Raw genomic sequence first — 23,725 nt, forward strand, 5'->3', positions numbered from 1 at the left:
TTTTTTTATTGTATTTTGTGAAAATCATGACCAAGCTACTGACTGTCTCCTGTCTGTGAGCAGTAAAGTTGGAATAAACAAATGTTCAAGCTTCTGTCATAAATGTAAATGTAATCTAAAGTAGATGCTGTTATTCTGCATCATTTTACTCTTTCTTATTATCTTAAATATAAATATAAAGAAATGTTATTGATTCCATTTAGATATGCAAAAAATGACCAATTTTACAGAAAAGCACTTCAATATTTTTATAGTATATTTTTATTTTATTTGTTTTAAATTTGTTTTGGTAAATATTCGTAAATTAAAAATATAAACCAAACGAACCATGAAAATGCTATAAACAAAAAATGTGTGAGCAGAAAAATAAAAAAAATTCCCTTTGAATATGTAACTGTGTATTGAAATAATAAATCAAGCGTTAAAGCTCAGTGTCTGTCAGATTTGTGTTGCAACTGTTGCAAAGCAACAAGAAACTCAAAAAGAGCTTTGAAAAAAAGTCCAGTCATTTAAATTGTGATAACAGTTAAAGTGCCATTTATTTCATTTAAAGTTTGATTATACTTTGATCTGTTGTAAAAGTGTTCCCAGTGGTCTTTTGATTATGATTATGGTGTTTCAAGCAAAATAAAAAAAATAAAAAAAACAGAAATGGCAAACAACATTAGAGCCATCCAGCTGTATAGTTTTGAGCCAGATGTCAGCTCGGACGAGGAAAACGAAGACGTTAATGGATCTATTTGATCTTTAACTGTATGCATCAGAATAGAGCAGAGCAGGGACGGTGTGGCTTGCCGTAGTAGCTTCTACGCCACGGTTACAAGCTTATTGCAGCTGCATTTTTACATCCAACCCCTGAGCAACAATTTGAATAAAGAAATACTCAGAAGTGCAATTTTAAGATTAAATGTGTGTTTCCCATCATGAGAAAAATTCCACAAGAACATGTTAAAGACAGGATTTTCATTGGAGTTTGGTCTTTATTAGACTTTATTCAAACTGGAAACACTCCAGCAATCATTGGACTGACAAGAAAAATGAAAGAGACCACATTTCTTTAAAACAACCATTTTGCATCTTTGACGGTCAGTTTTGGTCAAATTATTTTTATCATGTGTGAACACATTGAGGTTTACCAAGATGTCTTGAAATGCCTTGCTCAACAGCACATGAAGTTAATAGATTATGCCCTGATCGGATGTACATTGGGAAGTGAAGGATGGACGCCTTCGCATTAACCTTTTCTCAAACTTTACTTTGTTAATCATGAAACAGTGAACAGACGTCAAATTGTGTGTTGACAGACAGAGGTGCACAGATACAGAGCTTCATCACATGCGAGTGTGAAGGTTGGATTATGTAACTGCATGTCGATGTGCTGAACCCCACTGCAGCACTGGAGAAAGGCAGGGAGGCTCCGGGAGCTCGAGCCGGTCCTCCCTTCCTTTGCCATCACCTCCGCATCGGCGCTCCTGAGCTCCATCCTTATTTTTTTCCTCCAAACCCATTGTCCATCTTCTCTCTTTTAATTACCCTCCTTTTCCTCTCTCCATCTCCCCTCTGAGTCATCTCCCCTCCCCCCCCCCTCTGTCACACATCTCACTACTCCTCCTCCCCTCTTGTTTTTCTCCCCTCTGCTCCGCTTCTCCAGTATTTTCCTGGTCGCTGTGAAGGCAGAACACACATACACACACACACACACAGGCGGCAGGTAAGACAGGAAATCCTCTCCTCTTATTTTCATCTCTCCTGAATTTCTCTTGTTTTGTTTTTTCTCTCTATGGTTGGTTCCTGCTCGATGCAGACAGGGTGCAGGAGGATGCAGTCTGAGTGTGTGGCTGAGAGATGCTGTAGATGTTGCTGTCTCTGCATCATGAAGCCTCATGCATGTTGGAAAATGGCTGTCAAAGGCATTTATGAAGGTGAAAAGAGACATGAGAGCTGCATGTGTGTGCTTCCACTGCAGATGAACTGTCTATCACTTTTAAGTGTCCGTGTGGGGTGTGTATGTGGCTGAGCTGACAGAGATGAGTGCATCTTTGCAGCAATGTGTGTTACAATGGTCTCTTTTGTGAGACGTGTGTAAAATGTCTGGTTATGTGGAATGTGAGGCTAAAATTGTATTGATATGAAATATGTTTTGACTCAATGGTCTGGTTAGTGGGATCTTGTTAATGTGACTCATGAAGCCTTTATCTCGTCATTTATCTCATATCTCGCATTTGCTCAGAAGAGAATCAACTAAAATAAACAAAGTGGTAGTAAACAGTTCTACCTCAAAGAATTAATCAGTTAAGGCATGGTGGTGGAGAGGTGATGAAATGGGCTTGCAGGATTTGGCATCTATCAATTAATATGCAACTGCAAATTCCTGTATTCTAGAGCTGCAAGGAACTATTCTAAATGTCACATAATCTATTGATCATTTGATTTGTTTTGTTAATGATTTATTGTGCAGAATCTGTTTAGCGACTGTTACTTTGTGATCAAAATGTTTGGTCCAGTATTTAAATAATGCTCTTCAAATATAATAAAATCATGTCCTTTATATTCCATAGTTTATTTTTAAATTATTTAAGTGTTTTTTTCTGCATAATCATCATATTTATGGCTCATGACAAAAAACATTTATGTGACAGTCAACCTTTACAGCTGACATGCGAGTGAAACTGAGTTGGAGATTTCGCTGAGCTTTTGAAAGTATGCTGTAACTTAATTTGGCCACCAGATGACTCCTTTTCAGAACACAGTGTCAAACTGCAGTCATCAAGGACCAATGTCCTGTGTGTTTTTATTTTATCTTATTATTGCAGTTTCCTATTTGTGAAACTAACTTGATTGTAGCAGGTAGGGTTAAGAAATTAAAAAGAACCGTCAGCCCTCCAGGGCGTGAGATTGGCCTGAAAATGTTGTTGCTTTTTCTGTTCGTACCAACACTACACACAAAGACATCCCTTTTTGAGCCCTGCTTCCTGTGACGTTGTGGTCTTTCAAAATAAAAAATGTGAATTTTTTGTTGTATTTTTGTTTATACATCAGACAGAGTGTGTGATCCTGAGTGTGATCAAAAATCCTCAGTGCCAAGTCAATTGTGTTCATGTTTGATCTCCATCTTTGGCTTGCTGTGCGATGCTTTTAAGCTGAGGCTACGTGTTTTATGTGCACACAAAACTGGCTCCACACATATGAGAGACTGCTCCGCATTCTGTGTGCTTTCCATGCCTTCTGTTTCCTGCCTTCCTCCTCTCTTCTCCAGTTGGTCATTTAATTATTTATCTTCATCACTTCATCTCTGCTTCATCCATTCGCTCTCTGCTTTGTCCTTCATCACTCCCTCCCTCTCTCCTTCCTCTCGGCCATTCTCTCTATCGCTCTTCATTTAGCCAAAGCCAAGTACCATCATTCATTTCTGCTTGCATCCATCTTTTTCCTGCAAATATTGTGAATTCATGCATTTAAAAGTTTAAAGAAATGGTCACTTTTTCTGTTACTGTCATGCTAACAGGAACACTTCATTATGGTTTCATTCTACTTCTTTAATGGATTCGTGCCTTTTGTAAAGGCTGTAAAGTAATCATGAAGTGTCAATTGTCCTGCAACAGGTGGAACTCGTGTTGAGGCAGTTCCCTTCTGATACATCACTGCATGATACCAGATAATGTTAATTTGACAACATTTGGAACATTCAACCACTAAACATTTTAATCTGTGTGTCTAATGTGGTGAAGTAAGGGGCTAAAGGCACATGTAGATATGTGATAGTTATAGGTCTCCGTCAGTGTTTTTCAGGGAAAATACTGCCCACAAATGAGAAGCTGTTGTAAGATTTTGAGTGGGTTTGGTTCCCTCAAGCGTGCAATAAAACCAAAAGTTATTGAAGGAGCAAAAATTTTAACGTTCCCTGTCCAATTTGCTGTACCTTGTGAAAACACCACTAAAATCTCAATATTTAATTTTGATGTTTAAAAACCCACTCCAATGAAATCGTGTTTTTGGTGTTTTTAATGTGTTTTTTTTTTCTCATGGTTGAGGACATATAAAGGAAAATGAAATGAAATGTGCCTTTCTAAGTATTTCTTTTTCAGACTCTTGTGAATCAGGAGTAGATGAAGAAAGGCAGTTGGAAGAAGCTTGTAGCAGTCACGTACAGTGAGTGGGACTGGTGGGCCGTAAGCTCCCTGCTCTGCTCCATTCTGATGCATGCAGTTGCAGACAAAGAGATCCATGGATGTCTTTGGTTTCCTCGTCTGAGCTGGCACATGGCTCAAAACTGGACAGCTGGTGAACAACTGGCACTCTGCAGAAACTGTCCTAAAATTTTCTAAAAAGCGACACAGGTATTTGATTTTATTTGATTTTTTTTGGCTAAAAACGAAATTTTACACGATTTAAAAATAGATTTTTACAATAATTTAAAAGATGACTGGATCGCGAAATCTTCATATGAACATACATAATAAAATATAGTCAGACAGAGAGGTGCATTATGGTGTACAAACCTTTGATATATGTTAAAAGACAAGATTTAAAAGTAGGCAGGGAAAAAAAGTCAAGGTGAGGAAAGAGATCAAAGCATTTTGCCAAAATACAAATAAGACAAAATGTACTAGATTTAACAGTTGAAATACGAGATATGGAACATGGAATAAAACAGCTTGTTGTGTGGTTTGCTATGACACAAAAGTTCACTATAGCCTATTAGAAAGATGGAGTCAATCTTTTCTTTAAAAAAGTGAGATCAAATTGAACGTGGTAGTGTGATTCTCACTGACATATTGTTTTGCATTAAGTCCCTTTCGAACTCAATCAACGTCACACCAAAATCTTAACTTTGTTAATGTTGATCCAGTCAGAATTTCCTTCGAGAGAACAGAATTCATGGTTTCATCCATCTTAGTCCTGCAGCTGCAAAACAGCCACACATTATCATACTACCACCACCATGTTTGATTGTTAGTCTGATGTTTCATTTTCTGAAATGTTGCTTTAGTTCATGACCGATGCAACAAGGTGCACATCTTCCAGAAAGTTATTTTTCTACCTCTTCAGTCTGCTGATTTGTTTAAAAGTCTTGGAAATGTTTCAAATATTTTAGTTAAATGTGAGCAAGTCTTCTTTTCTTAGACTTCTTGGATGAGTCCTCAGTGTCGTCTTAGATTATTTTGTAATGGTCGATTTTTCCTGAAGCTTCTCTGTTGTTCCAACTCCTCTCTGTTTGTGAATAATAGTTCTCTGGTTTTCATAAACTCCAGAAAAGTTTTTGTAAGCCTGTTAGACTTTAATTTCCTGAAGGAAAAAGTCAACCTTTTTGCAAACAAACGTGTTCGCTTCACACAATCATGAACTCTCACTACAGGCTGTGAAAACACTTAGTTTTCAAACTGATGTTTGGTGGTGAGACTGAACTTAAAAGAGCACTTTATGGTTCTCAGCAGTAAACACAGGGCTATGCACATGTATGAGAAGTTAATCTTTTTACCAAATCTTACATTTTTATGAATGATCATTAATTGACGAATACTGGGACTTTGGTTTTCTGGTCACCTGGTTTTGTCACATCTTTTTGTGATGCTGCACAATAATTTAACAGCAGTTTATACCATGTATGTCCACCTCCTCAGGCCTCTTCTGTGCACAGTACTGTAATCTTTTGGTCGTAAATAAATTACAAAAGAACGGATGACTTTCTCTTCCAAATAATGTTTCCTAAAATAAGATTTCATTCTGGAATTTTATTGTGTAATTTGTATCACAATATTGAGTAAAAACTTTCCTCTAGATTTCCATGTCGTATTCCCGTCTCTTCCACTTTTATCATTTCTTTTCCAGTTGTGGTGTGCATTCTGCTGTGCACTGCAGTTACAGATAGGTGTGGCATGATGCGTTCATGGGTGTCCTCCCTCCCCATCCCTGCTGCTGATCCTGCTGTTCAGCTTACGTAATGCAAAGCAACGTGGCCAAACAGCACCGGCCCTGAGACACAGATGGAGCCAGCGAGGGAGAGAAGACAGTCGTTCAGGAGAGCTGAGATAATGCCTCTGAGGTGCTGACAGATGACGAAGAAGAAAAGCCTTGTGATGATTCTGCAGAAAGCTGGAGAGCTTCTTTATCCTCAGTGCGTGCTGATGAATCCCTGAGCTTTAGAGTTTTTCATGCTTTGGCAGATAAACTGTCATTTCAGACACAGAAGCAGAAACAATTTTGAAATTAAAATCGTGTTGTTTCTGTTTATGCTCCACCTCTGCAGTTCTGCAGGGGGGAGCTTAAAGTGAGTCCCAGTGTAGAAAATACAAACACAGATAAAATTTGTATGCACCAGCGGAGAAAACCACCCGCAAGTCAAATCCCCTCACTGCTGAGTCAGCAATTGTCCCTCTCTGATGCCAGCACCTTGTATAAAAACTTCATACACATTCTGAAGACCGCTTTGACCTTTGTTTGTGTTGTTGCTTCTCCACACAGGAGCGGCCTTTGGGTGACATCATTCAGGATAAAAAAAAAAAAAAAGGTGGAAATATTCCTGCATTTCCATAAAAGATTCTTGTCCTCCATGACAAAGCACTGCTGAGCAAAGCAGCCAGAGGACAATAATGCACTTCTTCTGCATCACATCATTGGTGGGATTTATGTTCCTATGGGGACATGAATAAATATGTATGGCTTGATATTTTCAGCATTGCATTTGCATTCAGGCTTTGTCAGAATGAACACAAAAGAAATAACAGATGAAAACGGCAAAAATAGATTTTGTGGAGTAGAGATGAGACTTCAGCTTTGGTAATTTTCTAAACCTGATTTTCAGATCTTTGGTGGTGACTTGAGTCAATTCTGACTTCTCTAAAAGATAGAGAAAGATTGTTGTATTTGTGAATTTAATTTCTTGTGAAATCCAAGTGAAGACCCTCATGGAGGCTTTTCTAAAACCATCTGCTGTTTTTATGGCTCATACAATGTATTTAGCTTTGAGTTTAGACTCAGTCTGCTCCTATTGATAAAATGTATCTGTGTTTACAACAGATACATTTGTTGGTTTGTTTGTTTATTCTGGTTTAAGAATTGACTTTATTTCTTTTAGTTTTTTTGGGATTGTATTCTTATTCCATTTTTTTCCAAGTAAACAGAGCGTCTGTAACAACCATTGCACCCATTGGCCAGAACTCCTTAGGATGCAGGTTAAGCAAGTTTCAAAAGAGAATCACGGTGGTTTTAGGTGCTGCACTTATTGCCTGCTTAAACACATCATGAGCATTTGTCTTTTTCTTCATCAGAACTTCCTCCATTGCTTAATGGATGCTATACCTTTTTGTGTATTTTTTTCTCCTGATTATGCACTACAGTTAAGGAGCTCAAACCCCAACTCCTCCATCTTTCTGCTAAACATGGAAAATAGCACTGCACACTTTTTGTTTTCATGACTCACGACATTTTTTAAATTTTTGATTTGAAATGGTTCATTTCACGCAATCAAGTAAGAATAATACACAAAAACAAAACAATCAGCTTGAAAAGGGAGTAGAAGGAAGCGAATTTACATAATCCTACCCCTGTTATACCGTAACCATTTTATTACATTATTTATTATTATCCGGTTCATAACTTTTATTAGACAGAATTAAGAATCCTGAAGTATCAATAAAGCACATGATGAAGATGAATTACTTAATTATTATGTAAGAAAAATATATGACTATTTTAGAAATCAACAAAGCAAATACAGATCAGTTATCTAAAATATATGCAGATTATATTCATTAGAAAAATCATGTACATGATTAAAAATTAATACCATATCAGTAAAATAGACATAACACTGTTTCAAAAATCTTCCGATTAAAAATTGATCAAGTATCAAAAGTTAAAAATATGTGCAAATTATGTTTCAATAGGAAAAATCATGAGTCAATTTTTGGAGCAAGTGAAGTAATATCATTAGAAATCAATCATTTTAACCATCTTCCATTTATGATCACGCATTTTTAATCTTTATTTTCTTTTTCTTTTTTCTTTTTTTAACATATGGTAGTGCTGTGAAACAGAATAAAATAATATAAGATACACTTCTATTTAATCCCAACTTCAGCAGCTTGTCTGTTCCATAGGGTTAATGAGGTTTGGACTGGAGCAAGACCTAAAGCCGTTCATATTCACATCATAAGCAAACAGAAGCGTCCTGAGCTTGTTTGGAAGTGGCAGAGCTTGGTCTACATGTTTGGTCGAGACCAGAGTTTGCAAGTAGAAGTTTACACCTTCTCACTTGGTTTGGACTAACACTGCAAACACTTTGGTCCTTTTTCAACTGAATCAAACTAAGTTGGTGTGTTAGCTTCTTTAGTAATTTCATTTCTCTTTCATGTTGGGAAACTACAAGTGGGGCACTGGCTACAAGGCCAAAAGAGCCACATATGTTGATCTTTTAAAAATGTTGTTTATTAATGCCTTATTTGTAGATGTTACCTTAATTTTTCTGATGCACCAAAGAACAGCGTGAACCCTTTTCTTTGATGCTTCATTCTCATGTCTGTGCTTTTTAAAAAACAACTACAGCAGCTGCTTTCTGCAAGCTCCAGCAGCCAAATTTAGCTCACAGATCTCTAAAGCTGAGCTTTTCACCAGCAAATGTGGTTGATTTTTTTTTTGGACAAAATGTTCTCATTTGTTGGTAAAACATAATTGACTTTTCTTTTTTTATAGAACGTGTTAAAGGGAAAGGGCTTAAAAAGTGCCAGAAAATGTTTATTAGTGATGTATAGAGAAGAGAGAAGTTACTCCCAGGCTGGATGGGGCCTACTTGCTGACCATTTGAAAACCCTCACCATAAAGTATTCATATTGAAGGGAGACCTGAACATCATAAAAGCCCCTTCTCTGTACACTGCTGCAGTTACAATGCTGTATGCTTTGAATATCAATGGAAAGTAAAAGAGGAAATTGAGGAGGTGGACTTTAATCTAAGTTACATGTAGGATAGAGCTTTCAATTCATGCAAGTTAATAATATCATGGTGCTGTGGAAATGAGACACTTCAAAGAGAATGAATTCCTTTTTAATCGAGGCAGTTCTGTCTGTCACATGAAGAGCAGCTTATTTCATGTTGCTTATACAAGGTTTATATGAAAATTAAATGTAAAGTAAAAAGAAGATTTAAGGCAAAAAAAACAGAGAGAGAAAAGACAGGAGGTCCTCTGTGACGCCTCAATCTCTCTGTTTGTTCTTTTTTTTGTCTGGGTTTCAAAATCAAAGTATAATTCAGTCAAAGGCATTCTAAATAATCCAAAGAATAACAATCATGTACTGTATATTTAGTAGTTGCTCCACATGTACATAAAAGTTTTATTTTGATCTAAAAATGTTTTACACTCAGGGGAAGTTTATTTCAAAGAAAAAAGTTGATGTTAATGTGGAGAACAGAGAAATAATTCATGCTTACATAAACCTAATTAGAACTTTAATCACACAAACACAATTTTAGTGTCTCATGAACTATTTAATAAACAATTAACAGAACTTTCAATGAGATAAAAATGTTTTTAAAAGAAAGCAGGAAACAGTTGTAGAAATGTAGCAGTTGTTATGTGAACTTATACTACCGGTAAATCAGGAAATGATTATGTTGAAGCTATTTTCTAAATTAACTTTCTAAGTTAATTTTGAGATGAGATTTGTCTGGTAGCTAGTTTAATCTAAAATGTTGTGTCTTAGTAAAACATATATTGTATAAGAGTCCATTTAAGTAGCTAAAATGAGACATATATGTGTCTTTATGGTTTATGCAGACAGCAGCTACCTAATTTTACTTGATTACTTGATTGTTTATTTGGATTGTTTTTATGTAAAGCCCTTTAGTTTCCATAGAATTTTGGTAATTCCCATCTAAATACACTCTGATCAGAAAAATTCTGTATTTTTATCATTATAAGGGCAAATCACCACTTTACCAATTTAACATCCAAAACTCCCAATCCATGTCCCCGCTGCCCATTCCACCAGGAAGTTACTGCTGTACAGCAAACGACCAAAACAAAGATGTTCACGACATGGTATCAAAAAGTTTTAGGATTTTTATTGATTTGTTTCTATAATTAGTTATTTTGATTTGATTGGAGCTCAATTGTGTACATGTTGTTTTTTTTTATTGGCTTGTAGGTTACCCAAGAGTGCTCCAAACTTTACTTCATCCCGCCGAACTGCCATTATTGGAACATTGTTGAAGTGGGTGGACCATGCAGACTATATGTTTATATTTGCTGAACAGTTAGAATATGTTACACTGAAATGAATGGGGTCTGACTTATGACATAATATAGTGGTTTCCTGGAAAGCTGACCTAGCTTCACATTGGTTGTCTCTTGACATCAGGATGAGCAGCAGATTAAATAGAAACTTGGTTAGATCAGAAGCTATTTTACATGTTAAATATATAATAAATATTTAAAGCAAAGAAAAATCTCATTGTATTATGTTGAATGAACTGGTCGCCTGGTTGGGACTTGCTGTCTGAATGTAACTTGAACTGACTTCAAAATGAATTTAAGTGGATTCCAGCTGAAGCTTCCAGCTACAAATTTATTTAAAACAATAATACATTGTAACTTGTTTTCTAAATGCTCACATAATGATAACGGCTATTCGTGACATTAGCCAGATGTGAGAGATCCCTTCTAATTCATGAGGATGCATACGCACGATGCTGTTGGGATGGTGAACGCTTTGAATTTTTTGGACTGTCTTAAATTTAACACAATGTTCTCAGGGCATATTGTTGCTATTCTGTCATATTTTTTAAAAACTAATAGTGTTAGCACCCAGAGGCGCCTTCTTCCTGCATTAGTGCCGCAGGAGTTTCCACGATGTCTCTTCAGGGAAATTAGGAGAAGCAAAAGTAAACAGCTTCAGTGGAAACTTCCCATATTCCTCAAGGCTTACATACTCCCAGCATAAAAAGAAGGCAGGATTTTACATGAACAACTTTTCTTTTCACTTTGCTGTTGTTTTGTCGGGAAGCAATAATTTCTTATTTGATCTTGTTTATTTATGTCACTTAATTTGTCCGTCAGTATCCCAGGATATGGAGGAGATTATTAGTTGACTGAGATGGATTCAACTCTAACAAAGCTGGTATCAATATTCTTAATTCAGCTGATAAATCCTGCTTTAATTGACTTTTTTTTTTCAAACAAACTTTCACAAAATAGTTGGTGACTTTTCATACTCCTGAATTAGTTTATGGTGCCAAAGTGCTTGGAAAATTGTCTGTGAAGGTTCTGCGTCAAGCTGGTAGTGTTGCTACAGATTCTGTGCTTCGGGGCAACTGAATCTCAACGGCTGAACTAAAAGATGCTTTGCTGCTCTTCAAAGGAGAAAAGCAGCTGTTTGGATGAGTAGCATAATGACTTCTACATCAACTCTTAACTTCCCCAAAAAGGACAGAATCCAGAGGAGCTGAAATGTGAACAGAATTTGGGGGGGGGGGGGGGGGGGGGGGGCACTTAATAGGTTTATTTCCTCTGGTTCCACCTAAGGCCTCAGCATTAGAAATCTCCTTTCATTCACACGTTCAGACACTGCTGCTGGCAGAGTTACCATTCAAGATGCTAACTTGATTAAGCACTATGGGGATCAGTGTCCAATTACACTTCAAAATAAATGGACCCGAATAGCAGGAATCACACCTGCAATATGAGGTTGACTGCTTTACTTCTGTGCCCCTGTTTTTTCAGATTGATGACCAAGAGATTTATAGAAACAAGGAGGAAAATCATTTTGGAAACAAGAAGTGTTCATGATAGATTAGAATATAAAGTGTTAGAAGTGATGCAGTATTTGTTATCTTGCTGCATTGTTTTTAGTCACAATTTAAAAAAAGAAAAAGAAAATGAAAAACAGGGCAGCGTGTGTAACATATTTAAACAACATTTAATATTGACACTGAGCATTTTAAATAGCTAAAGTAATATTTGAAAGGATTCTTGCCCATCTCACTTTATGTGTTATGTCAAATATAGCTTTCTTTTGATCAGTCATTTTCAAGTAAAAATACTAATATTTTTACTGTAATTCCCTGGATGTTTTTAAAAATGTATCCTCCTTTTGCCCTTGTTAAAAGTGAAACCTGACAATTTTGGGTATGCTTCTTCACGAGTTCGTCTTCCAGGTTTGCAATAAATGCACTTAGTGAATAGTTTTTGGGGAATTTGATTTTACTTTCCTTTTTGATCTCTCAGGATGTCGATCATCAGCATTGTTGCCAGGGAGATCCTGGACTCTCGGGGAAACCCCACAGTGGAAGTGGATCTTCGCACAGAAAAAGGTGACCTTCACTGAAGGGGGGGAAAAAGCTGCATGATTGCCACTATCTGGGGCATTTACTGATATCCATGATGTCAGAATGCTTAAAGAAAGATAAAAAAAAGTTTAACTGCAACCAAATGTGTTGTGTAAAATTAAACATCGGCCATTTCAAAATAAAAGTAAATTGTCTTAGGACAGCATGCAGAATCAATCAAACCATCAATTAGAAATAGAGAACACTGACTGAAAATAGCTGTTTTAAAAGCCTGAGGAATAGTAGGATGATGCGCATGGCAAAAAATATTTTCTAGTGAAGTTGCATCTTGATTTGAATATTTTCATTGCATTTATCATTTCATTTACATCTTTTAGGTTTATTTAGGGCTGCTGTGCCCAGTGGAGCATCTACAGGGATCTATGAGGCTTTGGAACTTCGAGATGGAGACAAAAGCCGCTACAGAGGCAAAGGTACGATGACAAAAAAAACATCTTAGCATTTATGATTTACAGGTGCAACAACAAAGCACTAATCACATTTAAGAACAAAGTTTATATCCTTGTCAGTGTAGGGCTAATTTTATATGACACTTAGGAAACCCAGTTTTTTTATTGTTTTTCCAAAGCTCAAATTCACACCAAGGTTGTTTCACAGCACTCAGAACCTTCTTGAGAAGAAGAAATGTGGTAGTTGAACATGTCCTAGGGAGCTCTTCAACATCTTTTAACTATTTCTTTGTAAAAACCAGACAGAGATTGTTTTAATTTTGAGCCTCTTAAATAGAAACAGACTGTTTTTCTGCATAGAAAAAAAACACTTCTTTATATGACTATTTTTCCAATCAAAAACCTGTTATTTGGTGTGCAATTAAATTTATTTGAGATAACTTGAAATGTCACAGTATATTAGAACTTTGTGAAGAGAAAAATACAGTTAATGTAAAAGCTACTATTGGACAGGGTTGTTTCAGCAAACCTCATATTTCCCCATCAGCTCGATTTTAATAGGTGGCTCATGAAAGCTTCAACTGCTAATATTATTCAATCTTTTGCTTTTTAAAGTCATTTAATATGTGCTTTTGCTGTGAAACTGTTTAACTCTTTCACGGTGGAGAAGTAAATTTTTACTCAATAAAGAAAAACTTGTTACTCTATTTTGTACATTGTTTTCGTTAAACCAAAATCCTTTTTTTTTTTATACAGTTTAACAAATACAGCCAAAAAGGCCCAAAATATTATTATATCCCCTCATCAGGTTTTATTGTTGGTATATGAAAGCAGAGTTTGACTGTAGTGGTGCTCGTTTTAACCTGACTTTCTGACTTTTTGTCTATTTTAGGGGTTTTGAAGGCAGTTGGTCACGTTAATGACACTTTGGCTCCAGCCCTCATAGAATCTGTAAGTCACAAAAAATGTATAGACATTTTTTCATTTTTAAATCCATGCATGATCATTAAACAAATGAATTAATCTCATACTGATGAATTTGATTTGTGCAAACATGTCATTACACACATTTTTGCCTGGTCAAAATGTTAATTATTGTCACTTTTAGAGGATTGATAAGAAAGATGGTGAGGAAAGTATGAATAAAAGGAAAAGTGATTGAATTGTATGTTAAGATTCTAACATACAATAGAAAGAAATGTTAAGCATGATATGAGGTCAAAGAAGAAGTTCGCAGCATGTCACAGTGAGCCATTTCTGCTGGGTCTTATCCCACATTACAGTCGGACTGTGATATCTGGTAAACCCCTTGAAAGAGTTTAAGTATTAGTCCCCTATGGATCTCCCACTACCAATATAAACAAAGAGTATTTCCTACTTTGAAGTTTTTAAATATTTCATCCAATCATTAAAAGAAAAGCATGCCAGAGCCCCACATGTTTTCTTTGTAAGCGTATAACTGAAACAAATGACAATCACAAAAACAAATGTTTTTTATTCAACCAGAAAAGGCTTACCGTAATAATTGATAATTGTGAAAAAATTTCATTTCAAAGTAGGGCTTTAAAAAGGAAAAAAAAAACTTATTGTTTATACTCACACTACTTTCAATAATCACATGTCTTTATTGTGAAAAACCCACAGCATCTTTGTTTTTTGTGACGAGCTTGTTTTTCTTCTTTTGAGAAAGTGTCTTCCTGTGCCTTGTTTTGGTTGACTTTTTTTTCAAGCATACATTTTCCTGTAGATTTGTGGTACTGCACGTCTGCATCCATCTGCATTTTTTTAAATGAATCAAAGGCCAGTTTACTTTAGCATAAGGAGGTAATTTGCATGTTTCTGCAGGGCATCAGCGTGGTGGAGCAGGAGCAGCTGGACAACATGATGATTGAGATGGACGGCACAGAACACAAATGTGAGTCGACACATTACAATAAGGACTAATGCTGCGTCATCAGTTTACCAGCTGGCTGCAAATCTCTGCAGTCGAGCTGCTCACTCAGATAAGAACAAAAAAAAGTTTTTTGTTTTTTTTTAGCAAGGGCTTATTTGTCACTGACTGCTTTGGAGAGCATAAAAGCAGATGAGAACATGACAGATTACAGAGATTATTTCACAACCAACGTGATCTTACAGCTTTGACAAACAAATGAGCTGCTGATTAATGCAACTCTGTAAATACATCAACTAATTATTTCAGGCAGGGAGTAAACAGCCGTGAAAGTGATGTCATTTTTACAAGCTAGAATAAATGAAAGATTTAGGCGTTTAATAGGTTATTTGCCTATTTCCTTTTAAATAAAGGAAAGCAATTTTTAGATTAAATTTCCTGTTCCACAACCTGCATTTGGTTTATGATAAACCAGATATTTCATGTGTGAATGGTTGACATATTTTGGCCAAGAGCGAGACCTTTTTCTGTTTTGATTTCATGGAAATACTATGAATGAATATTTCCACACAACATTTTTGTCTGAACATCACTTGAAATATAACTTATTGCACTCTTCATCTAACCACGTTGGACAAAAAAGTACATTGAAAAAACTCGCCAAGGAAAAAATGAAAACCACAAGAAGAAAGTTTTCAGTGGCTCTTAATTTTGGGTTCACAGTTCATTGTTTATATTTGCAAATATTTATTTTTCATCTTCTTGGAAGGATTGTAGCTCAAGGTAAAATCCATGCAACCTCTCTAGAGATTTGAACTGATCATAAAAAAATGTAAACTGACAAGCTGAAGTCTGACGGAGCTTCTTCCTGTCACATCCTCAGCAGCACCTAGGATTCAGCTTCCAGACTGCAATTGTCCTCCTGAACAAATTCTATTGCTAACCACAAAAAAAAAACGCAATCCCAGAACCCAGCTGCATACACAAATACCTTTAATTTACACTTCCTTTTTCCTCTTGTGTAAAAAAAAAAGTACATTTTATTCTGCTTTTGTTTGATGTTTAGTTTACTTTTCTTTTTAAATTACACTGAAAATAAAATTAGTGTGAAAGAAGCCTGGATTTTAATGGGACAGATCCTTTGAAACCAGTCGTTCTAATTTTTTGGTCCTGCTGCTTGTTATACAGCTAAATTTGGAGCCAACGCCATCCTGGGAGTGTCTCTGGCCATCTGTAAGGCCGGCGCAGCGGAGAAGGACATCCCTCTGTACCGCCACATAGCTGACCTGGCAGGAAACACAGAGCTGGTGCTGCCGGTTCCTGTAAGACTCAAAATCATCACATCGTTATGGGATGTGTTTGGAAAATATGTCTTCCTTTAGGGTCTCTGAAGACTTAGAACTGTTTTGTCAGTATGAGCGTATTCATGTGTAAATGACAGTTTGATGATGTTTTATCTCATATTCTTCTGTCTTCAGGCGTTTAATGTGATTAACGGAGGATCTCATGCTGGAAACAAACTGGCAATGCAGGAGTTCATGGTTCTGCCTGTTGGGGCTGAATCTTTTAAGTAGGAAAAACTTATTTAGTGGGTTATTTTACCAGTTAAAGAAACAATGTACATGATTTAATAGTTTTGTCATTTTTTTTCTACTCAGGGAGGCCCTGAGGATAGGATCTGAGCTGTACCACACACTGAAGGGGGTCATTCAGGACAAATACGGGCAGGATGCCACCAACGTGGGAGATGAGGGGGGATTTGCCCCCAACATTCTGGAAAACAGTGAAGGTGAGAAATAAATGATGATTTTTTTGGCTTTGTTAGCCTATAAGCTATTCCAAACGTCAATCATCCCTGTTAATCTCACAGCAAAGAAAGCAGGAGCTTTTTATTCTTGACTATTTCTGGTTTGCACAAGGAGGAATCACCAAAAAGGGAATTATAAATTTCAGATTAACACCTTACAGTTAAAAATTGTCTGCTGGCTTCTTTAAAAATATAATTTCCTTTTCTTGTCTTCTGTCCTCTGCTCATCTCGGACCAGCTCTGGATCTGCTGCAGACAGCCATAGAGAAGGCAGGTTTCACGGACAAAGTGGTGGTGGGGATGGATGTGGCGGCCTCAGAGTTTTACCGTGACGGCAAATACGACCTGGACTTTAAATCCCCACCTGATCCACAGAGACACATCACTGCAGAAGAGCTGGCAGACATCTACCAGAGCTTCGTCAACAACTACACAGGTGCAACTTTCTTCAATTCAATTCTATTCAATTCTATTCTATTCTATTCTATCCTATTCTATTCTATTCTATTCTATTCTATTCTATTCTATTCTATTCTATTCTATTCTATTCTATTCTATTCTATTCTATTCTATTTAATTCAATTCAATTTAATTTAATTTAATTTAGTACAATTCAATTCAGTTAAACTTTATCTTAGAGGGGTAATTTCATTTAAGACACAGACAGTAGCTTATGAAAACATTAACATTGCATAGACACCTTAAAAAACAATGCCATAATTCCTCAACACGAAGAGAGGCACAAAAACACACATTCAGACATAAATAACAGAAAGTGGCATTAGTGTTCCCTTTCAATTAAATGGATCGCACTGATTGGACTGATTGTATGTCTTCTTTTTTCTTTTTCTGCTGGTGGTCAAAAATAGTTCTTGTCAAACTGTTGGCACAGTTTTAAAGATAATAACATTTAATGAAAACAAAAGCAGCACCAAAGTGTAAAATCCAGAAACCCAAAGTGCTGAAGTAGCCACACTGTATGTAATTCGGTCCTCAGAATCACAGATTTAAAGAATTTAAACACATTTTGTCAAATGTCAGACAATTCTTTGTGTCTTTTTGGTCAGAATCTATAACTTAATCCTAAACTGCGACTTTAACTGTGTGAAGTGGGTCCTGCCATTCTCTCCATGATATGAAATCTTGTTGTGTGTGGAGTCAGCTTGTTTGAAGAACTTTCCACTGGTCACAGAGTTTTATTTTATATTCATTTAGCTGGATTTTGTTAGTAGACTTTAGTAGAATTTACAAGGGCTTTGTGAAAACACTATTTTTAATGTGAAAATAGATCCTTATAATCTTTAGACTATAGGGACAAATCAGCTGCTGTTTAAACATTTTTTGACATATTGCAGCCATTGTAAAATGTATTTTCTATTAAACAGAAAGCATGCAATTATTGGTGTGAAGCCCTTTGAGACAACTGTGTTGTGATATTGGGCCATATAAATAAAATTGAATTAAGTTATTTTTAAAACCAATGATTTTTTTCATAAACGTGTTAAAATGAGATGTCTTATGATTCATTTTTTAATCAAGAACAATTAGGTTTATCTAAGCAGAATACATGTCTGATAAAAATGAGGTAACTTCTTTTCCATAACATGAGGAGACTCCTCAAAAAGTGTGACCTTTGCTTTCTTCATCTCAGTGGTGTCCATCGAGGATCCCTTCGACCAGGACGACTGGGAGGCTTGGTCCCGCCTCACAGCACAGGTGGGGATCCAGGTTGTTGGAGACGACCTGACAGTGACCAACCCCAAGAGGATAGAAAGAGCTGCCGAGGAGCGAGCCTGCAACTGCCTGCTGCTAAAAGTCAACCAAATCGGAACGGTGACGGAGGCCATTCAGGCGTATGTCCACTTAAAGTTCCCATCACTTCTTCATCATTAGCTCATATATAGCAGAAGCATTTGGAGTAGATTGTTTTTTCCACGATGATTAATTTATGAATGTTTTGTTTCTGGCATGAGTATTTACTGTTGTAAAGCAGTTTGTCTGCAACCTTGCAGTCATGATGGAGAAGAATAGTTATAGGCTGGAGAGGAAACAGGCTGAGAGATAAAAAGCTCACAGCAGAACTGGGGATTTACTGCATCCATCCTTTTATAATCTGCCTGCATCATTAATCAGAGGTGTTTAATTGCTCAGTTGACGAGTAATTGCAGGAACCTTGAAGAATCTGTGCACGTCTTAATTTTCAGGTTGTTAACATGTCGGATGATCAGAGGCCACAGATGAGTAACAACCTCTTTAATGCACTTGTCTAATGAAGAAGTTTATGACTGCAGCAGGGAAAGATCATTTCCAGACTCAGACAGCTTTGAGTTCATGTTTTCTTTCGCAAAAGAAAGAACCATAGATTACGCTTTGGTACTTTAGATTTAGAAAAGTACAAATAATGTCAGATAGTTGAGATTGAGCAACTGAAAGGACAGAAAACGGTATTCAGTTGACTCAGTCGTGTTTCCTTAGCAGACAGAAAGTCGCCGCTCCTATCAGGTCATCTAATGCTGATCTGATCATATTTGACTGATTACAGCAGGAATCTGTGGCGCCTGAGCTGATTCCTTCCGGTCTGAGGTGACTACAACAGCAAAGCAGTTTGCCAGCTTTCCATCCATTGATGCTGCCTATCTCTTCCTATCTCTGTCAGTTGTCCTCAAGCTGGAGGGTGATTTATAGACTTCATTATGCAGAGCGACTTTTATTAACCTGAAAATATGTGAACAACTTTAATGAAGTTAGATTAGTAGCTTCGGGAGTTACTCCTTAGTAAAGTGTTTTATTGGAGTGAACGGTTCTACATTTTCAAACCTAACTTTTGTTTATTTGCATTTTGCTCACATAAGCTCCACCTCTAGTGCTAATGTGAAAGTCTTGTCTCTCTTTGACTGCAGCACCATTTGCAAAGTGGATTAAAAAAATAAAATATAGTAGAAATAAGGCTTTTATGGGACTAAAATTTGCTGAATTGCTTAACGAGCATTAAAACATGGCTGAACAGTAATCATTTAGTCCTAAATACTCAGAAAACCGAGACACTTATTTTTGCCCCTGAACATAAAATCCCGTCCATCAGTCAACACCTTGGGTGTCTGAGCTCTTCTGTCCAGTCAAGCCTCAGAAATCTTGGGGTGTTGTTTGACAGGTCTATGTCCCTGGAAGGTCACTCAAAACAGATAGTGTAAAACTGTTTTATCATCTGAGGAATGTGGCAAAATTAAAAAGTATCTTGTCTCGATCAGACCTGGAAACAATTATCCATGCTTTTATTTCCTCTCGTTTAGCTTACTGCAACTCTCTTTTTACCTGTTTTAACAAACGTTCCCTAAACCGTCTTCAGCTTGTCCAAAACTCTGCAGCGAGGCTTTTAACAGGAACAAGTAAACGGACACACATCACTCCTCTCTTGTCTGCTTTACATTGGTTACCTGTCAATTTTCGAATTGATTTTAAAATTCTACTTTTAGTTTTTAAAGCCTTGCATGGTCAAGCTCCGACGTACTTATCTGACCTTTTAACCCCATACTCTTAGCCCCGATCATTGAGGTCTTCCAACCAGAATCTTTTAAGCGTTCCAAAAAACCCGCTATAAGATTAGAGGAGATCTGTCATTTGAAGCTGTTGCTCCTCGTCTTCGGAACTCCCTCCCATTGTCGTTGCGTCAGATCGATTCCGTTGAGTGTTTTAAATCTCAGGTCAAGACGTTTTTATTTAGGAGAGCTTTTAGTTGATTTAGTCCTAGTTTTACCACGTTTTACTGTGTTTTGTTTTACTACTTACTTTGTTGATATGATTTTCTGCTCTTTGTTAAGCACTTTGTGACTTGCTCTGAGAAAAGTGCTATAGAAATAAAGATATTCTATTCTATTCTATTCTATTCTATTCTATTCTATTCTATTCTATTCTATTCTATTCTATGGTTTAGTTTGGTTAAGTTTTCTTTTCTTTCTTTTCTTTTTTAGTTAATTTAAAACTAGGGGTAAACACTTATTGAATTATTATTTTTTGTCTTTTTAGACAAAAGTCATGTGCTGAATTTTACAACAACTGATTTAGACAAACTATGGTAAAATCAACTGAAATATTTTTAGTCAAGTTAATTTATATAAAATAAACAGAAGCTTATTCATTTCTGTGTAAACTTGTATTGACTTTAACTTTTTAGTGGCATACTATGAACAATCCTAACTTGTCTAGTATATAGTATATATACTAGTATACATCTAGTATATATATATATATATATATTAAGATATTTTGTGTTTTCTTAGATGTAAGCTGGCTCAGGCAAATGGTTGGGGGGTGATGGTCAGCCATCGCTCAGGGGAGACAGAGGACACCTTCATCGCTGACCTGGTCGTGGGACTGTGTACTGGACAGGTATACAATAAGAAAAATCATTCAGGAAACAAATCAGTTTTGGATAAGACTGGAATATTGGCATGCGTGGTGTCGCTTTGGTGGCCTTAAACCGCATTAAGCTGATCTCCATTTAGTTTAAACAAAGTCTAGGAAATATAAGTAAACTTTGATAAGTCTTGGCGAAAGCTAATACTGCCTGAAGACAAGAATTTAAATATGTAATGAATGCTGTGTGAACGTAAAAAAAGCTCACCTAAATTTGGGCTCAATCTGTATTTTCTCCTGCAAAATAAATTCTTTGAGGGTTTGGACTGAAAATTGGCTCAAATATTCTTAAATTTCTTGCAAAGTTGTGTCTCGATGTAGTGCCGCTCAGTAAGATCTACACATTTTCATTTTTTTAAAGAGGTTTTATAGTATTTAAGTAATGACAGACATAACTGTTAAACATTTTTGCAATTAAAATCATTCATGCTCTGTTTAAAAAAAAGTGTTTTTATTACTAAAAGCAGGACGATGTATTTGCAATCTGCTGAACCTTTCTAAGTCTATGCTCCTTAGTTAATTTAAATATAGTTTACAATTTTTAAAGTATATAAAACTATTTAATTCCGGAATAAAAATGATTAAATACAATTTCGTGTAAATTTCAATAGAAAATGACTTTAAGAACTTTGTTTATAATTCCAAGTTTCATACAGTTTTTTTTTATTCACTTGTATTCTGTTTAACTGTGTCACAGATTAAGACCGGCGCCCCCTGCAGATCTGAGCGGCTGGCCAAGTATAACCAGCTCATGAGGTGAGCGTTACAACAGCAGCACTGCAGGATTTCTGTACACCCGACCAAAGGAGCCATCAACATTTAATTTAATGGTTGTTTTTTTTTGTGTCAAAATGGAAAGAACACTAAGAACATTTTTCAAACTTTTAGAATTTTGTTTAATTCTTTTAACTTTTATTTTTTTAAGAAACAGGAGTCTTTAAGATCAATGGCAGTCCTAGTGTTAGGAGCCTGAGAAATACCTGAGGCGACAGCAGAAATGCTCTCACACCATGCGTCTTAGCCAGTCAGCTGCAGGGAGGAGGTGGAGGGGCCGGCCCGGTGGTGTAATCCCATTGGACCAATCAGGAGCACAGCACAGTGGAGAGACTTAGAAGGGCTTTAACAAGTGAGGCTTATTGATCAAACCATTAAAGAGTATGTGAACCCGTTACAGAGGGTTTGAACACCTTTACATCAATGTTATGTTGTTTAACATGAGCATTTTGAAATTCTAAACTGATGCAAATCAGGAAAACTTGATTTTTGTTGTGTGATGATACTGTTTGCCAGGATTATGAGCGCACAGCTTTATTTTTCAGCATTCCCCTCCCTTTTACTGCCTCTCATTGTACCTTCTCCATAAGAAGCTTTAGGTTTATTTGATCAGCTCACCGCACCCTTCTCTCTCCTTACTGCATGAAGACTGCACTCAGAGCCGTGTGGGGAAAAACACTGAGGAAAACAGTAATTGAGACCATCAATCACAAAAATAGAGGCTTTATTATTTAAAAGTAGACATGGAATCAGATCAATTCAAGCCCTCTTAAATTTCTTTGAAGTTTGTGTAACTTTTATGTAATAGAACAAACAGAAGAAGAAAGCTTGTCTTGCTTGAAGTTGTTGAACCACTTAAGGTCACCTGTTAGCAAAAATGATACTTCAAATCTATTAAATTAAAGAAAGCAAGAAAGCAACAACAAAAAGCATATCTACAAACACTTTAATGCCACAATACAACTCCATGTCAGAGCTCATATAAAAGATGATTACTAGCTTTTGTACGTAAGGGTTACAAACAAACCACAGGGAAGAACCTGCAGGAGTGACAGACCAACCAAAATAACAACAAGAAAACAACAAGGACTCCTCCAGGGGCTCATGGGAGAACCACAACAACATGGAAAAAAATGACTCAGTTAAAAACAAAAAAAAAGCACAAAGTCTCATGTTTGACAAAAACTTCAAAATTATCACCAAAACTTTTTAGCAAATTTTAAGTTTAAACATTAAAAAACAACAGGCGTTACTATTTGTACAAAACATAAAATCAGTTATGAAACGCAATAGCCGATTGGTAATCTCTGCCCTTAGACCCTCCTTCTCTATTTAATAAAATTAAAGTCCAAATTTCTGTTTCTGAGATCTTGCAAACTCGCAACAAACCATTTTTTTTTTCTAAGTTTGCCTTGATGGTTTTTTACCTAAATTATAAAATTATATCGCTTCATTAGGTGTTTTCAAAAACCATGAAGACTTTTAATAATGTCACCTGAAGCCAGAAACTGTTAGGATCTAACACAAAGCAAAGCAAAGAATTTATATTTTTAAGTAAAAATGCTTCATTAAGAGATTTGTAAAACTGGGCAGTAACTTTACCAACAAACTTTTTCTTCACCAGTTTATTTTCCTTTTTGAAAAAAAGAATAAATGGATTTAAAGTTAATTTGATCATCAGTGTTGATCCTCTTCTTTTCCTCCTCTGCAGGATTGAAGAGGAGCTGGGTGACCAGGCTCGCTTTGCTGGACATAACTTCAGGAACCCCAGTGCTCTGTGAAACTGACAGACGGATGCCTCATGCACGCATGCACACAAGCGCACACACAAACTGATGTAAACAACAACCGAGAAATGAGCCATGTACAAAGAAAGACCTTACAAATTCAGGAAAAAAAGAGCCAAGCCACATTAACGAATCAATTATGCACTGGACTGAAGGGACGGAGGTGATTCTATATGCACCCACATTTATAGAGTAGGCAGATGAAACACCTGACAATACATATAATGTATCTATAAGCCAGACGTGCACTGTTACTGTAGAATTAGTTCATGTACAGTTAAACCTGCCAAACGAAACATTTTGTTGTAAAAACAGAAATGAG

General features: G+C 36.4%; 1 protein-coding gene across 2 annotated transcripts; it reads left to right on the forward strand.

Annotated features, from left to right (window-relative positions):
* Positions 1–1,400: 1,400 nt before the first annotated feature.
* LOC101165077 (gamma-enolase) lies at positions 1,401–23,506 on the forward strand. 2 transcript variants are annotated; one of them, XM_004074054.4, is made up of 13 exons: positions 1,401–1,711; positions 12,221–12,306; positions 12,660–12,755; positions 13,624–13,682; positions 14,577–14,646; positions 15,811–15,944; positions 16,101–16,192; positions 16,281–16,411; positions 16,668–16,865; positions 18,081–18,282; positions 20,707–20,815; positions 21,540–21,598; positions 23,328–23,506. In XM_004074054.4, exons 2-13 carry the CDS (start codon positions 12,222–12,224, stop codon positions 23,395–23,397), a joined length of 1,305 nt encoding a protein of 434 aa, XP_004074102.1. In that variant the 5' UTR covers positions 1,401–1,711; position 12,221; the 3' UTR covers positions 23,398–23,506. The 2 variants fall into 2 exon arrangements, with proteins under 2 accessions (XP_004074102.1, XP_020562823.1); XM_020707164.2 differs by lacking the exon at positions 1,401–1,711 and adding an exon at positions 1,805–1,922.
* The last annotated feature ends 219 nt before the right edge of the window (positions 23,507–23,725 follow it).

Source organism: Oryzias latipes, chromosome 11 (genome assembly GCF_002234675.1).
Source record: "Oryzias latipes chromosome 11, ASM223467v1".
Lineage (NCBI taxonomy): Eukaryota > Metazoa > Chordata > Actinopteri > Beloniformes > Adrianichthyidae > Oryzias > Oryzias latipes.

Bases quoted from the DNA above. Each gene is read 5' to 3' on its own strand.
- LOC101165077 (XM_004074054.4), top strand. From the start codon at position 12,222: ATGTCGATCATCAGCATTGTTGCCAGGGAGATCCTGGACTCTCGGGGA. The intron at 16,866-18,080 runs GTGCAACTTTCT...TCTTCATCTCAG, and splicing joins CTTCGTCAACAACTACACAG to TGGTGTCCATCGAGGATCCC. The intron at 20,816-21,539 runs GTATACAATAAG...ACTGTGTCACAG, and splicing joins TGGGACTGTGTACTGGACAG to ATTAAGACCGGCGCCCCCTG.